This window comes from Myxine glutinosa, chromosome 5 (genome assembly GCF_964187855.1).
Source record: "Myxine glutinosa chromosome 5, kmMyxGlut1.1, whole genome shotgun sequence".
In the NCBI taxonomy this organism is placed as follows: Eukaryota; Metazoa; Chordata; class Myxini; order Myxiniformes; family Myxinidae; genus Myxine; species Myxine glutinosa.
The window spans coordinates 37,928,380-37,946,236 of record NC_136265.1 but is presented as its reverse complement, the minus strand read 5'-3'; the positions used below and the strand labels follow the sequence as shown (position 1 = coordinate 37,946,236).

The 17,857-nt window shown below is 48.8% G+C and overlaps 1 protein-coding gene across 1 annotated transcript in view; it reads right to left on the bottom strand.

Annotated features, from left to right (window-relative positions):
* The window catches only part of TRAP1 (TNF receptor associated protein 1), a gene marked incomplete in the record, with an annotated part of 44,126 nt that extends 26,269 nt beyond the window's left edge, over positions 1-17,857 (bottom strand). Inside the window, 1 exon segment of the mRNA XM_078777922.1 lies at positions 17,631-17,857. Within this exon segment, the coding sequence (XP_078634048.1) occupies positions 17,631-17,763 (133 nt within the window).

Sequence of the window (17,857 nt, the reverse complement as noted above, 5' to 3'; positions counted from 1 at the left end):
TTTGCCTTCTTCTTCTTCAAATCCGTTTGTCTTTGTGATTTCTCCATTGGACACCGGTGGCACGATTTGGCCAACGTTAAAGAATCGGGTTTAGTCTGTGGTAATGGCTCGAACGTCGTGTTGCCAACACCGCTCGGCAATCATAACATCTGAAACCGGGGTTCGAGTGGGAGTCCCTCCCTTGCTCGCGGTCAGGAGTGGCACTCAGGTCCTTGGGACTTTTTGTAGACCAAATACCCTGGCTGCTCCCGACCGGGAGGAGCGTTGGGACCCCCAGGACTCACGTCGGTCAGTCGCGAACAAGGGGATTAATCCCCCCTTCTTTAGGGGAAAAAGGCCGACGGAGAGATCCGCAACAAATTGGTGTCAGGAGTGGGATCCGGACCTGAAGCGCGAATAGCGCGCTCAAAATTTTGAGCGCCAAAATTTAATTTTAAATTCCAAATTTGAAAATCGCGCCATGGATGATCAAGGCGACAGGATGCCGGTGGGGGAATTAGAAGAGGGGTTAGGGGTAACCCAGGACCCCAGGGAAATGTATATGGAGGAGAGGGAGGAGGAGAGCAATGAAGATGTGGTTGCGGGGGTATCAGGTGCACAAGATGGCGCCCTCGCGCACTTGGTTGTAAAGGCACAAAATGGCGGCTCGCACGTGGTTGCGACAGCCGCACCCGCGGCGCCAATTGACTGGGACCTATTCATGCTGCAAATGCAGGCCTTCATGGAAGAGAACAGGGGGCTGGGAGGCCAAATTGGAGCAATGAGGAATGACATGGGAAACCAAATTGGAGGATTGGAAAACAGAATGGGGAAGCGATTAGAAAATCAAATCGGGGGATTAAAAACAGACATGGGAAATCAAATCGGGGGGCTAGAAGCTAAATTTGGGGGTTTAGACAACAAATTTGAGGGTTTAGACAACAAATTTGAGGGTTTAGACAATAAATTTGCGGGGCTAGACAATAAATTTGAGGGGATAGACAACAGGTTGGAAGGGCTAGCAGGTAAATTGGGGGGCCAACTGAATGACGTGGGTAACCAAATCGGGGAAATGAAGGAGGGGTTAAGGGGATTGGAAAATAGAATGGCTGCCCAGGAGAACCAGATGGAGGGGGTGAAAAATGGGTTAGGGGGGTTAGAAAACACAATGGAAGGCAAATTGCGGGAAATAGGGGAGCAATCTGCCCGGGAAATTAAACAGATGGGAAATCAGATAGAGGAGGTGAAAATCGGGTTAGAAACCAAATTGGAAGCCCAGAGGAATGAGTTGGAACAGATGAGGGCAGCATCTACCAAAGAGATGGGAGAAATAGGGGAGGAGATCAGACGAGGTGTGAGCGAGGTGGTCTCGGGGGTACGCGAGGAGGTAAGGCGAGGTGAGGAGCGTATGGAGAAAGAGGTGAGGTATAATACGGCTAGGTTAGAGGGGGGCATAGAGGACCTGACACGGGGAGTAGAGCAGCTGACAGTGGGACAAAAGGAATTAGTGGAGCAGGTGGAGAAGAACACTGCGGTAATCGGGGGGTTGAAGGCGACGCAGAAGGAGATAAAGAACGAACTTATAGCGACAAAGAGGGAATGTCGGATGGTACATGAGGGTTGACAAAGAGGTTGGACGAGGCAACAGAGGCAATGGAGACAAAAGAAAGGGAGGTGAGGACGCACATAGAGACGACTAAGGTGGCCTTAGAGGAAGAAATTGAGGGGGCGCACCGGGAAATGAAAGAGGTGAAGAAAAAGTTAGAGGATGTGGAAGAGGGGGTGAGTGAAATTACGAAGAGACGGAGGGAAACTAAGAGAGAGATAAAGGAGGAGGTGATGGAATATGTGCAAGGTCTGTGTTCAAATCATGATGATGTGCTCACTAACCAAATAAAGAGTTTGCAGGTGGCGGAGGAGGAGCAACGAGGTGCCGAGGTGAGTGGCGGTATACTAGGAAATGTATATGGTGTGAGGGGAGATTCAGTCGGCTTGGGGGTTGATTTAGACCCGGGTGTTCGTGAGAGGCCGCTGGTGAAGTGTGCGACAGGTACCGAGTGTGAAGGAGGTGTGCGAGGAGGTCCGACTATGGGGTGTGTGAGGAAAAAGTGCACGCCGAGGAGTGAGTGTGCCGTCAAGAGTGAGTTGGTCGTAGCGCGTGTGCGGGGGGGCACATGGAAGCGCCAGATGGGGAGTGTTACAGGGGATGTAACGAAAGACTGCACACCTGTGGGGAGTGTTACAGAGGGTGTAACGGGAGAGTGTGTGCGCAAGAGGAAACGCGAAAAAGGTGTGTAACGGAGGAGTGCATGAGTACAGAGTGCGCTGTCGAGAGTAAGGGTGAATGCGCGACCGAGTGTGGTGGTGAAAATAGTGAGATTGACACGGAGCACGAGTTGGTTGTGGCAGGTGAGAGAGGATGCACACCTGGAATGGAAGGATGTACACCTGGAATGAAAGGATGCACACCTGGAATGGTCGAGCGCGTGTGGGAATGCATGCTTGAGTTGGTAGTGGAGCACGTGATTGGGTGTGCGGAGGGGAGCACACCCGTGGTTGTCACAGAGGATGTGACCGAGGAGGGGGCGCGAAGAGGTGTGTTGGTGAGGTGTGCGAACGACGAGTGTGAGCTAAGGTGTGCGGTGGTCAGGTGTGTGACGAAGTCGATGAGTGTACAGGGGGGGGTGTGTAAGAGAAGGTGCAATGACGGAGAGCATGGAGACAGCTGGATGTGTGAGCAAGGAACGGAACGCGGGGTGTGAGCATGCAAGTGGAGCATCGACGCTAAACGGGATAGCGGTTAGATCGACTTGTAGCCGAAGCGAGCCCTCGGTTCGTGCCGGGCTTTGTGTGCAGCGGGAACCAGCGGGGATCGTAAACACGGCGGTTTCGAAAGAACCGCCGTACGCGATCCATGCCGGGCCTCGCTCTGAACGGTCGCGTCCGTGCTCCGCTAGGCGGAACGGGCGGCCCGGTAGGAAGGGTCGTCATGGCGACCCCTGGTGGTTGAGATGTCCAGGCAGGGCAAGATCGGGCCATCGGACGGCTCCGTGCCGAGATGGTGCATGGAATCTCGGCCCGAGTAAACCTTCCCTGAACCAAGTGCCGGACGGATCCAACCGCGGGAGATGAACAACCCGCATTCATTGCTCGGCTTTGCGAAGCCGAGCTTTGGAAATGAATTGGCGCACCGAGAGGGTCAAGTGAGTAGACGTGTGAGGGTGATAGCAGTAGTGAATTGGAAAAGCAAAATTTGATGATTGGCAAGAAATTTGATGATTGGTAGAAGGATTGGCAGTGATTGGCAAATTTTTGATTGGTTGGAATTTGATGAGCGAAATTGATAGTGAGACATACCCGATGTGATGGGATGGCAACTCTGCCATCCCTCACAAGCGGGGGCAAAGGAGCTATAGGTTTATGGGGTTTGTGGCAGTGAAAACTAGCCCGGGAGGGTTTGGATAATGTGTAGGGATCTAGAGAAATGACCATAGGTAACGGTAAGGTTAAGTAGCAACATTGGACAGGTAGTCAGGGACATAGAGAGGGTAGCTGGATTATAATGACTAGGGAGCGCAATAATGTAAGGGGCGACGGGGAGCGCGAGTTTTAGCGGGAAACCAGGTAGATCAGATGATGCCGTATGTGTGAGTAGTGATATCGAGCAAATGAGGAATTGCGGGGCAATGCTCGGGAGAGATGTGTGTGTGAGCGTGGGAAAATCTGGGTGCCTGAGGCAATGGTTTTGAGAATGGAAAGTGTATGGAGCAGTGTATGAGTGAGTAATCGTGATTGTGTGTTGTGTTGACCAAATGGTCCAGGGAGGAAGGAGGGTGCAGGAAGCACCAGTAGGAGTGATTGCACAGGTGTGCAAACCCAGGTGAGAATGGTTGTGGGGAATACATGGAGTATGGAATATATGGAGTATGGAATGGATGGTATGGAGTGAGTAAGGTGGAAACTGTGGAGTGGAGTGGATGGTGCGAAGGTGTGAATGGGGGAGCGATGGACCCCATCACGAATACCCGGGGAGGGTAGTTTAAGAGTTAGGTGGAGGGAGTAGGTAAATTGTGGTTGGATATTGGCATCTGTGGTGCGTGGTGGAAGAATGGTGTTTGGATGGGTGCATTAGTGACGTGGAAATGGCTGGGCGTGTGGCCTGTTAGTATGTGTAGTTGAATGGGCACTCCACCACTGTTAGGATGTCGGCCAGGTGAGGCCGCAGGTGGGCTCTGGGAGCCGTTAGAGTTGTGGATGGGGCCCGAGGATCCGGAGGACGGACCCGGGTAGCCTAGTGCCAGAGAGGGCACCGAGTGGGGAGAGCGCCAGAGGGCCTTCCCCAGTTAGATAGGTAGGGTGAGGAACAGGTAAGCTCGGAGGCAACTACAGTGGTGGAGGTGTGCAGGTGGGTAGACCTGCTGGGAGAGCAACACGACTCAGCCCGGAAATTGTGCAAAGGCACAGGGAGTTGAATCGGGGGAGTGAGACCCCAAATTGATGAAGCACCACAGTTTGGTCATGGTCAATGGGAATTTGGTTCTTAAAACCGCATAGAGTAAGTTGGCCAATGGATTGGCAGGGAAAGACCCCGGGTAGTGTAAAGTGTGTTAATGTCATTTAGAAGATAGTTAGGATTGAAATCTCCTCGCACCATCCGCATCCACTCACCTGAGGTGACAAAGCTCCGCACCATGCCATGGTTGGTTTTTATTATTTTTGTGCAAATGTTTTGGATTGTGAGACGCATCATGACGTGGGTGCGACATTGTGCTTGTTGTTCCATCTCTCCCTCCTTATGAGGATTGATGATGAAAAATTTGGATTAGAGGGATTGTGGTGACGAATTTGGTACAGGGGAAATTTGGGGAAGACGTGACGGTAGCGACGAATTTGTAAATGTGTAGATTTTTTTTGTGTACATATGGGGTAAGGGCAAGGGTAGTGTAGGTCACATGTGGGGGGGGGGAGGGGGGCGTACGGTAGGGACGAGCTTTCTCACTTCGCTCTCCGTACGCACCTCGTTCTGAATTGCCTGTTTTGATGTGTACCCTTGTGACCTTACCCCTCGCTCACCTGTCTCCCACCCGAGGACTGTGCTCTCTGGGCACCGAGGGGAGCGTGCGGGAGTCCGCCTTTGTGTGCCAGAACCCCCGCAACCAGCTGCCTCCATCGATGCACCACTAATGGACCACATGCCTTTGGCTGAGCACCACTCATGGACCCCACGGGTTGGGGCATGGCCCCTCTGCTGGAACCGGCCATGATGGCCCGAGATCTTGCTGGCGGTCCTTGGTAACATGGCACCTATGCCATACAGGTGAACCACTCATAGTCGGCCCTGTGGGCCATAAATAAAACACAATGGACACGTTCTGTGCTTGTCTTTATTATTGCAAATAGGCCGCCAGCAAAGAATAGAAAGAAAACATCAGGAAGAACATCGGCCCAGCAGCGAAGAGGAAGACCACCACCAGTTGTTGTCTTGTGTGTTTTTTATTACGAACTGTGATGACTGTTGCACCGAATTGTGCTTTTGGTGCTTTTGGTGATTGGTGCTTTGGTGTATTGGTGCTGGTGCATCAATGCAATGCGTGCTGTCTCCTCCCTCCCAACAGGAATTTCTTTTTTTTTTTGTTTCCCCAAAAGAAAAATCACACCTGGGTTGCGTTTTGAAAATAGTCAAATAATGTCAATGTAAATAATGCTCCCCCACCGTAAATGTTTAGTTTTCAAATTAATTCCGCAATTCGGTTAGCTGTGGGTGTGAAACTGTTAGATAGGGTGCAATGCAGCAGAGGGACATACTTATTTGTGTTTTAAAACTGTCGCACTCAGGGTCAGGTTAAATGTAGAGGGAATTACACCTACGTGCCACATTAAGCTAAAGTTTTATAGGCCCGAGTACGTGCCTAGGAGGAAGAGGGTGCAGTGTTGTGGATTTGAGAATAGTTGTAAAATATCACCCTGTGTAAGTGTCATGATTGTTGTAAATACGTCCTTTAAGAACCAAGATCAATGGTCGTCCCCTTAGTTAATTCACCGCATACACCTAGCAAATTTTAGAACCTCTAAATAGTTATTCCCTTATTCTATGTTAGTTAAAGGCTGTGTCTTCCATTAGTTGACACTCCATTGCACCGAATCAAATAAGAATAGCTCCCCTTCAATAATTACATTTCCCAGCCAAACTCTCCATCTCTGGGTAAAGCAGTTTGAAAAGCGTGGGGTGCGCGCCCTCCGCCCTCTCATTTCGCTGCTGTAGTGAATATGTGCTCCGTGCTCTGTTTGAACAGGAGGGGCGGGGTCGCCGGGAAGAGGCAAGCCCAGGGCGCGCCACGAGGGGCGGGGCTGTTCAGCCCCATGCCCAAATAAGGAAACAAGCCCGTGGCTCGCCACGAGGGGCACGCCGTTCGGCGCCATACCCAAATAAGGAGACAAGCCCGGGGCATTGCCATGGAAGGTCACGAAACAGAGCATGGGGGAGGGCGGGACCGAAACCGACGAGGGCGTGTCACACCCGCGCTGAAGGTATGAGACAAGCGTGCGACGATCGCGCAAGAGAGATACAGCCAGAGATACAAAGAAGGTGGTGCAAAAGGAGGATTGGAGGGAGAGAGGCGCATCAGACGATTGAGAGAGGACCGGAGCAGATGACAAAAGAGCCGGAGGCATGTCGAGGAAGGACGAGATACGTGTGCTGCCGCCGCCCTGCTCGCTCCTAGCCCGGAGAGGACCTGCTTGCTGTGCGTCCTGCTGAACCTTCCAGGCTTTGTGGTCCCACCTGAACCTTCTGATCCCTCCAGCCAATCCACTCTGCAATTTCCCCATTCGTGTACGTGAGTTTGTTCTGTGTGTCTTGTCCCTGGGTATACGTCTGTATAAGCTAGAAATTGCTCTGTGTCCTTCTGGTCCGTCCCTCTTTCTGCCTTTATTTTATTAACCTTCCTCCTTCCTTGGTTTCTTTTGATTGTACATAAATAGTAGTAATAAATTATATTTGTATTTCCTACCTTTTGCCTTCTTCTTCTTCACATCCGTTCGTCTTTGTGATTTCTCCATTGGACACCGGTGGCACAATTTGGCCAACGTTAAAGAATCGGGTTTAGTCTGTGGTAATGGCTCGAACGTCGTGTTGCTAACACCGCTCGGCAATCATAACATCTGAAACCGGGGTTCGAGCGGGAGTCCCTCCCTTGCTGGTGGGAGGAGTGGCACTCAGGTCCTTGGGACTTTTTGTAGACCAAATACCCTGGCTGCTCCCGACCGGGAGGAGCGTTGGGACCCCAGGATTCACGTCGGTCAGTCGCGAACAAGGGGATTAATCCCCCCTTCTTGAGGGGAAAAAGGCCGACGGAGAGATACGCAACAATATATATATTCATATATATATTGTTACGTTTGTGGGGGTAGGCATGGAATACCTTAAGAAAGTTCAGAGTGTTTTTAGGTTTTAGTATGGAGCGTGTGAAGCGAAGAAGAAGAAGCCATTTCGATGTACATAAACAGGGTGAATATTCAGTTTAAGAGTGTTTGAATGTCGCCATAAGGGTCGTGGCTTTTGTGTTAACTAGTTCTGGGGTGTAAAGATTAATCACCCAGTGTGTAATTTGCCCCCTGTGATCTTCCCTCCATCTTTATTACAATTAAAAATCCCACCAAACAACAACTATAACAAATGACTCAATTCGCTCACGACGCTGCCAGGGCCGACAGAAACAGCATTTGCCGATCGGCAAGGAAACCCTGATGTAATTTAAGCGTCTTTGGGCTTCTTGAAAAGCGCTATATAAAATAAATGTATTATCCGTACATTCCCGAACAGAGACTAGACTCCACCCCCCCCAATGACTCATGACGAGGAGACCTCGCCCCGAGCTTCGCGATTGGTCGGAGTGATGGAAGATAGAATAGTGCTCGGTGATTGGACAGAGTGTGACGTCAGCGTCGAACATTCGAGAGCTGAAGGAAAAAGACGCCGTCTCGCCATCTTGGTTTCTTCTTCTGGTCCTGGCTGCGTGGTGGACGGTCGCTCCTCTTGTGCACGCTCATGCAGAGAACCTTCGGAGTATTGTGGAGTTTTTGCAACGTTGGAGGACGGGAGTGTCGTTAGACTGTTGTGTCTTTCGGGGGAGCTGGGGCCACATTGCGCTTGGCAGTGGAAGTGAGGAAGGGCTGGTTGAGTGCCTGCTCATGCCTGGGCGTTTTCTGATGCACGGTTTCTGCGCCATTATCAGGGCACGTCCCGCACAAGCGGCTACACCGGCAGCAACGACCAACGTGCCCTCGACGCACTTTGGGCCAGAGCGGACGGTCAGCCCTACAGGAAGGAAAGTTATTTTTTATTTATCTTTTCCCCTTGTCTGTATACGAGTCTGAATGGAGACGTTTCAAGTTAGGAAATAGTTTTTACCTCACATTCATTTTATTTGTTTACAATTATTTTTAATAAATGCATTATTTCTTGCGTTTTCAACAGTGTAGTATTTCCGTGTCTATGGGGCTCAAATTAACCCCATGTCGGCCATCCGATCAGGTAAGACTTCAAACTTTCCCGCACGTGTCACTACTGCCAGGTTAGGTATATGCCTCGGAGTAAAGCTCGTTTCGGACATCCGTCACCCAGGGGTCTTAACTCCAGGGATGTGACAATATATATATACAGTAATACCCCGGCCTACGCCATTAATTAGTTCCATAAGCCGTGATGTAACTCGGTTTTTGACGTAAACCGGGCGAAATTCTTAAAAATGCCTTAAAATGAAGACAAACACCGTAATTCGTAAAACTAGAGTAAATAACTGGATGAGGCTGCGGCTTCGCCCTGAATCTTTGCCGCTCCCCGTCGGGAGTCCCTCCGTTGTTTTCTATCGGTCGGGTCTTCTCCTCGAACGGGGTGACCGGCACGGACGTGTCGACCGTGAGCTGGCTTGTGTGCCGAGTGGCTCCGCGGCCCGCTTCACCACGGCGTGCTTTACCCAACGTGTCCGAGCAGTTTCACCGGTGGTCGTGTCGTGTCGTCTGTGACGAACGAACGAGCTCAGGGTTCCGTGAACCCGGCCGCCCCGGGGATCGACGCTCGCCTCCAAGTCGTAGGCGTGTCCCGTCTTTCCTCAAGCGGCCGAAGTTGATTGCTTCTTTATTTTTGGACGATGCGATATACGCAGAAACGACGACGTACAGGCAGGCATTTGCAAATCCATGCACATGTGCACATGCACACGTCGATCGGTTCTTTACAAGGATATGCATCAACAACAACTTGCTACTCCCTGCACCACAGATGTCAATTTCCAAACAATTTACCTACTCCCTCTACCTAACTTTAAACTATCCTCCCCGGGTATTCGTGAAGGGGTCCATCCTCCCCCATCCACTCCTTCGCACCATGCACTCCACACCACTCAATCCACACTACTCACTCCACACACCATTTATTCCCACACACCAAGTATTCTCTCCATTTATCCACTTGCACCCCATGCAAGTCAATCACTCAACACCATTACACATGTCCTCAATACACCACTCATACACTTTCTCCGGTCATCCCAGACCATTTCCTCATTTCACCAAGTTCAACGATAACCAGATTCTCACACACACAACCATTCTCGACCAATGCCTCATTTGCGCCAGTTCATCCACAAACAATTTCATTCAATTCCTCATTTGCGCCTAAAGCTCATCCTCATGCTCACACACATGATACACCAAAAGTGGCTTCAGCTTGAAGTCGCCGGTGCAATTACCCCCAAGCATTCGCGTTAGCCGCTCCTTCACGACTTTGTAGCCTGGCATGGTCTTCTCCTCCTTCGAGATAAAGGAGATGATGATGTAGGAGTGACGTAAAGTCGCACATAATGACGTTCGCTGAACTGAAATTTACTCTAGAAGAGTGGCATAAAGTCGGATTTGACGTAGGTCGAAATGGCGTAAAACGGGGTATGACTGTATATATAAGTTCAAAACACACCTACGTCACCTACGTCACAAGTGTGCTGCACTGACCGGGTCCTCAGTCGAGGTCCTCAGCATCATCCTGTTTCGGCCCTTCAACCTCGATACGGTCAGCTAAGGTGGGCCAGCAAGGGCACATACACATCCACATGCAGCAACGACACCCGGATGCATACATACCCCCAACCCCAGCCAATGCGAATGCAGACTACAACAACAACACCTCCACATCCAGAATCCAGAATCCACAGCACCAAACAAACATGGTGGAACACTCAAACACCCACCTTTATACCCTTCACCACTCACCAACAAACACACCAGATCATTCATACAAATACATACACACACAACACCAACCAACCACCTACCCTTACAACATACACCACTCAACATACAAAAACACACACTCATGCAAAAATTAATTCCTGCAAAAACACACACCCTCACCCACTCACTCATTCACATACACAAAATAAGAAATAATAATAGTAACAAAAAAACACAAACCACAATCAACCTGCACCGTTCAACGTGCCTCCATAAACTTCCTCCATATCCAAAATGAGCCTTTCAAGGAAATCTGGACCACCTTGTCACACATCCTCCTTCTTTCTGTCCCACACACTCCAAGCCGAGCAAGAAATGCAGAAAAGGAATTGCCAATATAGCCTCTACACCCCACCTCAAATGGCTGACAAGAAACTCGCCAACCCTTCTCCTGGCACTCTGCCTCTAGCTCACTGTACTTTCCTCTCTTCCTCTCGTGCACCTCCTCCATGTTCTCTTCCCAAGGTAGACAATTCCCTTAGATGACCTGTCTTGTTGCACCTGACCAAATGACAATGTCAGGCCACAACCTTGTCATACAGATCTTCTCTGGGAATACCAATTGTGGCTTTAGGTCTGCCACCACCTGCCAATCACAAGCATCTGACAGCCCTCTTGCTTTCCACCTCCTCCTCTTTCCACCTCTTACCACTTGGCCTTCTTTGACAAACCACACCTCTCCCCCATCAGTCTCCTTCTCCACTCTTCTCTCTCTCGACGTCAGCACCTCTTGTTGCACCATCTGCAGCACCACCGCCAGCACCTGATCATGTCGCCACCTGTATTGTCCTGCTGCCAATGCTACTGAACATGCACTCAGTGCATGCTGCACCGTTCCCACACCTCCACACAAATAACATCTCTCCTCCTGCAACAACCCCCACAATCTCAAGTTTACTGGTGACAGAAGCTCATCATACGTTGCCTGCAACAGGAAATTCAACAATATTGGCTCCATCCTCCAAATCTCTTGCCACTTCAACATCCTCACCCGCACACCTTTCCACCTAGTCCAAGCACCTTGCTGTGCCTGACCGACTGCTTTCACATATCTCCACTCCTCTTCCTTTCTTCTCACCTCCCTCTCAACCATCTTCGTCCTCTCTTTCACACATGCCTTTCCCCATCGCTCATGCTTCATCCACCCCAAGCCATGTTTCCCATGCTGTACCATCCCCATGACCTCCTCCTGTTGCAACCGCTCCTCCATCTCGTCCACCTTTGCTCTTGCATTCCACTTCCGACTTCCCTTCTTCACTGGGAGAGCATTCTTTACCACTGCATCACTTGAATCCCGCAACATCATGAACTCCCGCACCCTCAGCACCTTAAACTCCTCGGTTAATGATGTCAAGGGAAACTGGAGTTTTCCACCCTGACCATAAAAGGCAATGTTCGTCAAACAGCGTGGCACTCCCAACCACCTCCTCACAAACCCGCTCACCACAATCTCCATCCTCTCTACATGCCCATTCGCAATATCATAAACCATCTATGGTCACAATACTCGTGGCATCAATCCAAACTTCAAACACCATACCTTCAACTTACCTGGCAAACCACATCCATCAATCCTCTTCAAACCTCTCAAAATCTTGTTTCTGACCTCCTCCACTCTTCCCACATCATTCAACTACACTGTACACCATCTTCCCAAACTCTTCACAGGGGCCTCGAAGATGATGGAACCACCTCCCCTCCCAGCTAAAATCTGTGCATGTTATCCACCACTTCTCATCTCACTACCACACTCCTCGACTTTCTTGCTTTAAATCCCATTCTTGCCCACCGCATCAACCTTTCCAGTCGTCCCAGTACCTCTACTGCTGCATCAGCGGACTGTTGGACAACTGTCAGGTCATCCATGAAAGCAAACATTGCTGGCAACCTCTGACCAGGGGCTAGCTCCACTTCTTTCCCATGTCCACTCACCGCACATATCAACAACTCCATAACCAGCACAAACAAAATAGGGGAGATCGTACATCCCATCGGGATCCCCACTTCCAACTTCTGCCACTCTGTTACATAGGACTGTGTCGCAAACCGCATCCAAAACTGATCATAATATGCCATCAAAAAATCCCTTTGCCTCCTGTAACACTTGCCAGACCATTGCCGAGTGTTCAATGCATCCTGGTGATTCTGGTATTCCTGCCTTCTGCACAGAACCATGCACAAAACCATTCTCTCTGATGAAGCCTGAGAGCCGTGCTGCAAAGACAATATCTTCCAATCTACATCGAGCAATGATATTGGTCTAAACTGCTCCAGTGTCACAGCCTCCTCCTGCTTTGGAATATAAACTCCTTCCACCCTAGTCCATTGACTGGGCACCACTCCTTGCCTCCATACCACCTTCAAACCCTTCCACAGATACTGCCTGATGCCTTCACAACTCTTAAACACCTTGTATGGCACTGCACTTGGTCCTGGAGCCGATGCCGCCCATGCCTTCCTCAAAACTGCCCTAATCTCAGACATCTTTGGCGCTGACAAATAAAATGGAACACCTGGCTCTGTCGGTCTCACCAATCCTTCGATGTCCTCCACCACTTCGTTCCTCCTTGTGTCTACATACGTGACACGCAGGTGACCTTCCAACTCTTCCTTCGGTACCTTCAGTACACCAAATCGAGACGGTTCCAACAGATCCTTCATAAACTGAAAAGGCTTCTCAAAGAACCTCTTTCTCTTCCTCTCCTTTCTTCACCTCTTTATCCTTTCCACTCTCTTCAACTTCACCAACCTCATCCTCACATGCTTCGTCAACACCTCAAGCCCATTCCTCTCCCCTTCCACTGCCCTCTTCCATCTTCCATTCAAACTCCTCAACTCCATTCTCAACTTATGGATCTCATGGATCATGGATATATATAAAGGCTCTTCTGCCTAACAGTTGCATGGACTCCGCCAATTATGCATGAGCTCAGCAGAGCAACGGCCCCCTACATCTCCGTGGGATTGGACAACATCCAATACCGAGAAGATCGTTTCATTCACAATTTTATGGACCGGTCAACTGCGAAGAGGGAATGGCCACCGGTCTGTGGACCTTTCTCCTCGGCAACTGCCAGCGACTCAGATGCTCGGTCTGGTGGTACCTGCAATTTTCGTTTTGTGCCAGAACTAGCGCCTGAAGACCCAGCGGACACATAAAAGAGACATTTGGACACATTTATCAAGTCAGGGCAGGAATTTGGAATTTGCTGAGGGAGCCCGCGATAGCTCGCCTACACTTCACGAAGGACACCGTGGGGGTATTTAATGGCCACCGACTTATACCGGCAGATGGGATGCCCAGTCTGTCATCCGAGGGTTGGCACACACATTTATGAATCACCCTGCCCGTGAAACACTAGGCGGACAGTTTATAGCTGGGTTGGTATTCAGGATTTGAACCACATGAGAAAGCTTACAGGTGCAGCTTACAGTGCGCACCTCTCGGCCATCGGGCCAGCACATATATGTACAATATTATTTTTACAGGAATATTGTGCCAAATATCCTGCAGTACATTCCATAGTTATGTAAGGTTAGTTGGGTTTCTCTTCTTCATCTTCTTCTTCTCTGTTTCCAGTTAATCCAATGTGGCATCGATGGGACTCGTATCTGGTCTCTGGGTTGGCAATTCTAACACTTGGAGGAGACCAGCTTTAACCTTGTTAACCAAATACTGTTTTACTCTATAAGAAGTGTGCTTTGGATCATAATGTTGTTGGAAAATGAATCCTCTTCCCATTAAACGCTTTCCACTCGGAACTACTTGGTGCTGCAGTATGTGCTTGTACTTCTCTTTTTTAATGTCTCAATAATTTTACCAAGTTCTCTGACACCGAAAGCTAAGCTGAAATACAACCCCAGACAGTCACAGAGTACAAACTTCGATTCATTAGACCAGAGTACCTGATTCCATGGTTCAGTTCAGAAAAATGGCCTCTAAAGGTGGTTTTTTTTTTTTTTAGTCACCCAATCTTGGTGTTGCCTTCCAAATTTCAAACTTTTCATCTTGTTCTGTGGTCCCGGCAGTGGTTTCCTTGCTGCAACTCTGCCACGGAGACCCACTGCAATCGGCTTTCTGAGCACACGAGATGTTAATGTTCAGGCCTGCTCTCCTTTAATTTGTCGGATGCTGAATTAATTTTTTTCTATCACGCAAGCCGAGCAACCTCAAGTGTTTGTCTTGCCTTGGGGAGGTTCTTCTGGGTCTTCCTGGCCTTTTTACACCTGGCATTGAAGGTTATGTTTTCATCCCTGTCTGTTTGTTTGTAAACAGGATAGCTCAAAATGTTGTGGACATATTTAGATGACGCTTGGTAGATAGGTTGGGTGTATGACAAGGAAAAATAGATTCGATTTTGGTGAAAATCCAGATCCGGACATGAGGATTTAAAAAAAAAAAACTTTCTTAAATGATTCTTCACCATTGAGAGACGGAGCCAAAAGCGATATATAACACGATATCTCAAAAAGTTATGGACGAGTTATGAATAAACTTGGTGGACGAGTTATGAATAAACTTGGTGGATGGGTTGGGTAGGTGACAAGCACAAGCCGATTAGATTTTGGTTCAGGTCCGAATCCAGATCTGGCCTATCAGTGGGATTCAAAACAAACTGTTCAGCCTGGCGGAGGTGTGCGCTCCACCGAGTGCCGTTCTAATTTTTCCTTGTCGTTTACCGAGCCAGTTTATTTCAGGCATTGCAAAGTGTACCTCACACCATTGCAGGAAATCTTCAGCTTTTCCGATATTTTCTTCATAGTTTGGCCTTCTTGTAGGGTTTGGATCTTCAACGCCGTTCTGTTAAAATTTGCTTTTTTGGCGCCATTCTGAACCCACTCTGACTTTCAAGCAAGAGAACAAAGTGATGAAACCTAATTTCACATATTCACTCATTTGTAACTGTTATTGTAGTTTCTTGTAAATCCCATTGATGTAACTCATGGTGATTGTGGATCCACAATCTGCATTAATGTAACTGGATCCACAAACTGTTTTCTGGATATTTTATTTGTGGTAAGTAGATATTACGAGCACTCGATAATTTAATATGTCGAGCAACAATAAAACTTTTACAATTTGCTTTTTGAATACAAAGTTAAGGCTCATGTAATTTCCTAATATATTTTCTATACTCAAAGGTTTTCAACTTGCCTACTCTTCACAAAACACACCGTGGGAACTTCAACATCACCCAAAGACCAATGCTGGTAGACAGTCCTCCGGCTTAAAGACCTTCCGATGGACTGCACACACGTTGGCGTCTTGCCCTGCATGCAGAACACCAATTTGGCGTTTTATAGCTGGGCCGAGATTCAAACCCAGACCAGACAGGACAGCTCAAAGGCGAGTAGTGTGCCCACCTCTAGGCCTAGACTATCCTTTCAGTATGAAACCCTTCATCCTACATTTAAATAGTACTAGGGCATGCCCGTACTATATCTATATCTAAAATTATATCCCCCCCCTCTATTTACATGAAATGGTTTGGTCCAAAGCGAACGGCTTGCGAGTACGGTGACAATCCCCCCCCTCTATTTACATGAAATGGTTTGGTCCAAAGCGAACGGCTTGCGGAGTTTGGTAAAGAAATCGCCATAGCGTGCACAAACGCGCAGGAAAGCGAAAGAATCGCAAATTAGTTTTAATTAGTTTTAAAACATAGTTTAACGCCAACATAGCGGCAACATAGTTTGCCAACGTGAAATAAATGAATACGCTCTCAAATGTGCCGTCCGAGGCAGAGTCTGTTCGCCACGTTCGGCACACGTGATAACTCGCTGCTCTCTGATTGGTTGAATCGTTTTTTGGACATAGCTCGGTAACTACTTGTCCGATTAATATGAAACCTTGAAAAGGCACATCCTCGGGTCCCCAGCAATATACCTGGCAAGTTTCAAGTATATCGGACCCGTGGTTGTCGAGAAACAGCGGTCACAGACAAACACACAGACATACACACATACACACACACACACACAGAGATTACTGGAATTATAGATAGATACAGACATCCATTTATGTTGTCCAGATGTCAATTGATGCAAATTGCTGTCAATGAGCCTTCAATAAGGGTTTATACGAGCAAGGTACCTCGCTGATGCGATACTACATGTGCATGTAAGGTCATACGGCGACAGAGCACTTTGGGACCATCTATTTATTAGGTACCAGCAAGGTACCCGTGATACACATAGGTGGGAACGACAAAATCTCAAAAAAAAATTTTGAGAAATTTTATGAAACCTCCCACCCACTTTAGGACACATGCAGGGACGTGTAGGACACGTGGTACGTGTTGCACCTTCGAGTGGTGAAACGCAAACAGACAATGCGGCCAAATCATGAACCAATAAATTCCACATTCCTGTGCCACCTTAAATGGAACGTCCGGCATGGACCACAAGTTCGTGAATGACTTTGGTAAAAAAAAAAAAAAAAAATCTCAACTGACTACCAGGAGGTGGGTAATGTTTCTATATGTGGTCGTTGGCGAAACTGCAAATGCCGAATCCGCGAACGTGAGCGAAAAACGGCGGAATCGAACAGGTGGAAACCGAGAATCCCAATTGCATTGAGAAATTACCGAAGCCGCGAACGTGTTCACACGCGGAGAAAGATCGGCGGCGTCGTTCGGGTGGAAACGCAAACACACAATAGTACTGAGGTATTACCGAACCAGCAAATGTTTCCACGTGTGGTAAATGGTGAAACTGCTAATGCAAAACCCAGGAATGAGTTTACATGCGGAGAGAGAGCAGCTTCGTACGGGTGGAAACTCAAAATCATAATTGTGTTGAGAAATTTATGAAACCACCTTAGGACACCCGCTAGGACCCCAAAAGGTTCCACAGAAAGTTTGGAGGGGCTCGCCCCAAAAGGCAAAATTGAGGAAGTGGACGGACGGACAGACAGACACTCCTGCTTTATTATATACACGCATGTACTCCATGTACGCATGAGTCCTAATTCACCTCAAACTTCCCTCCTTTGTCTCTCTACTTCCTCTCTTTTCTGCCTTATATCATTTAATCTTCTCACTTTAGCTTCTCCAAGCGTTCGTAATAAATAGACGCCAATTGAACTTGAAGCCTCCGCGCATGTCGACCTCGCTCACGGCACGGTTGGTAAGTGGTCACGCTAAACCAACCCGTGCGCACTCAGCACGACGCGTGTCCTGGGATGGAGCACAAACCATGATGCAATGGGGGGCGATGACGCAATTTGAAGCACAAAATGACCCGAAATACCGAATTTACCGTCGACACTTAGCCGTGATTCGGAGATGGAAGGAAAACCACGTGGGTTCGCAATGATAAAGCCGTCGTCGTCAAACTTCAGCCGTTTGTTCCCTCGATTTTACCTGAATATTTCTGCCTGCGAGTCTGGCGAGGCGGAGGTTGCCAGGAGCCCGCCGCGGCCACCCGGAGGAAGGTCCGGGTGGGCAGTGGAGACGCAACACCCAAGGTCCGCACCGCCCGCAGTACGCTCGCCATGATACACGCTCGCTCGCTCGCTCTCTCTCTCTCTCTCTCTTTCTCGTCTTCCTTCGTGGTTTTAGATCGCCGTGGCCGATATCGATATGTCAAA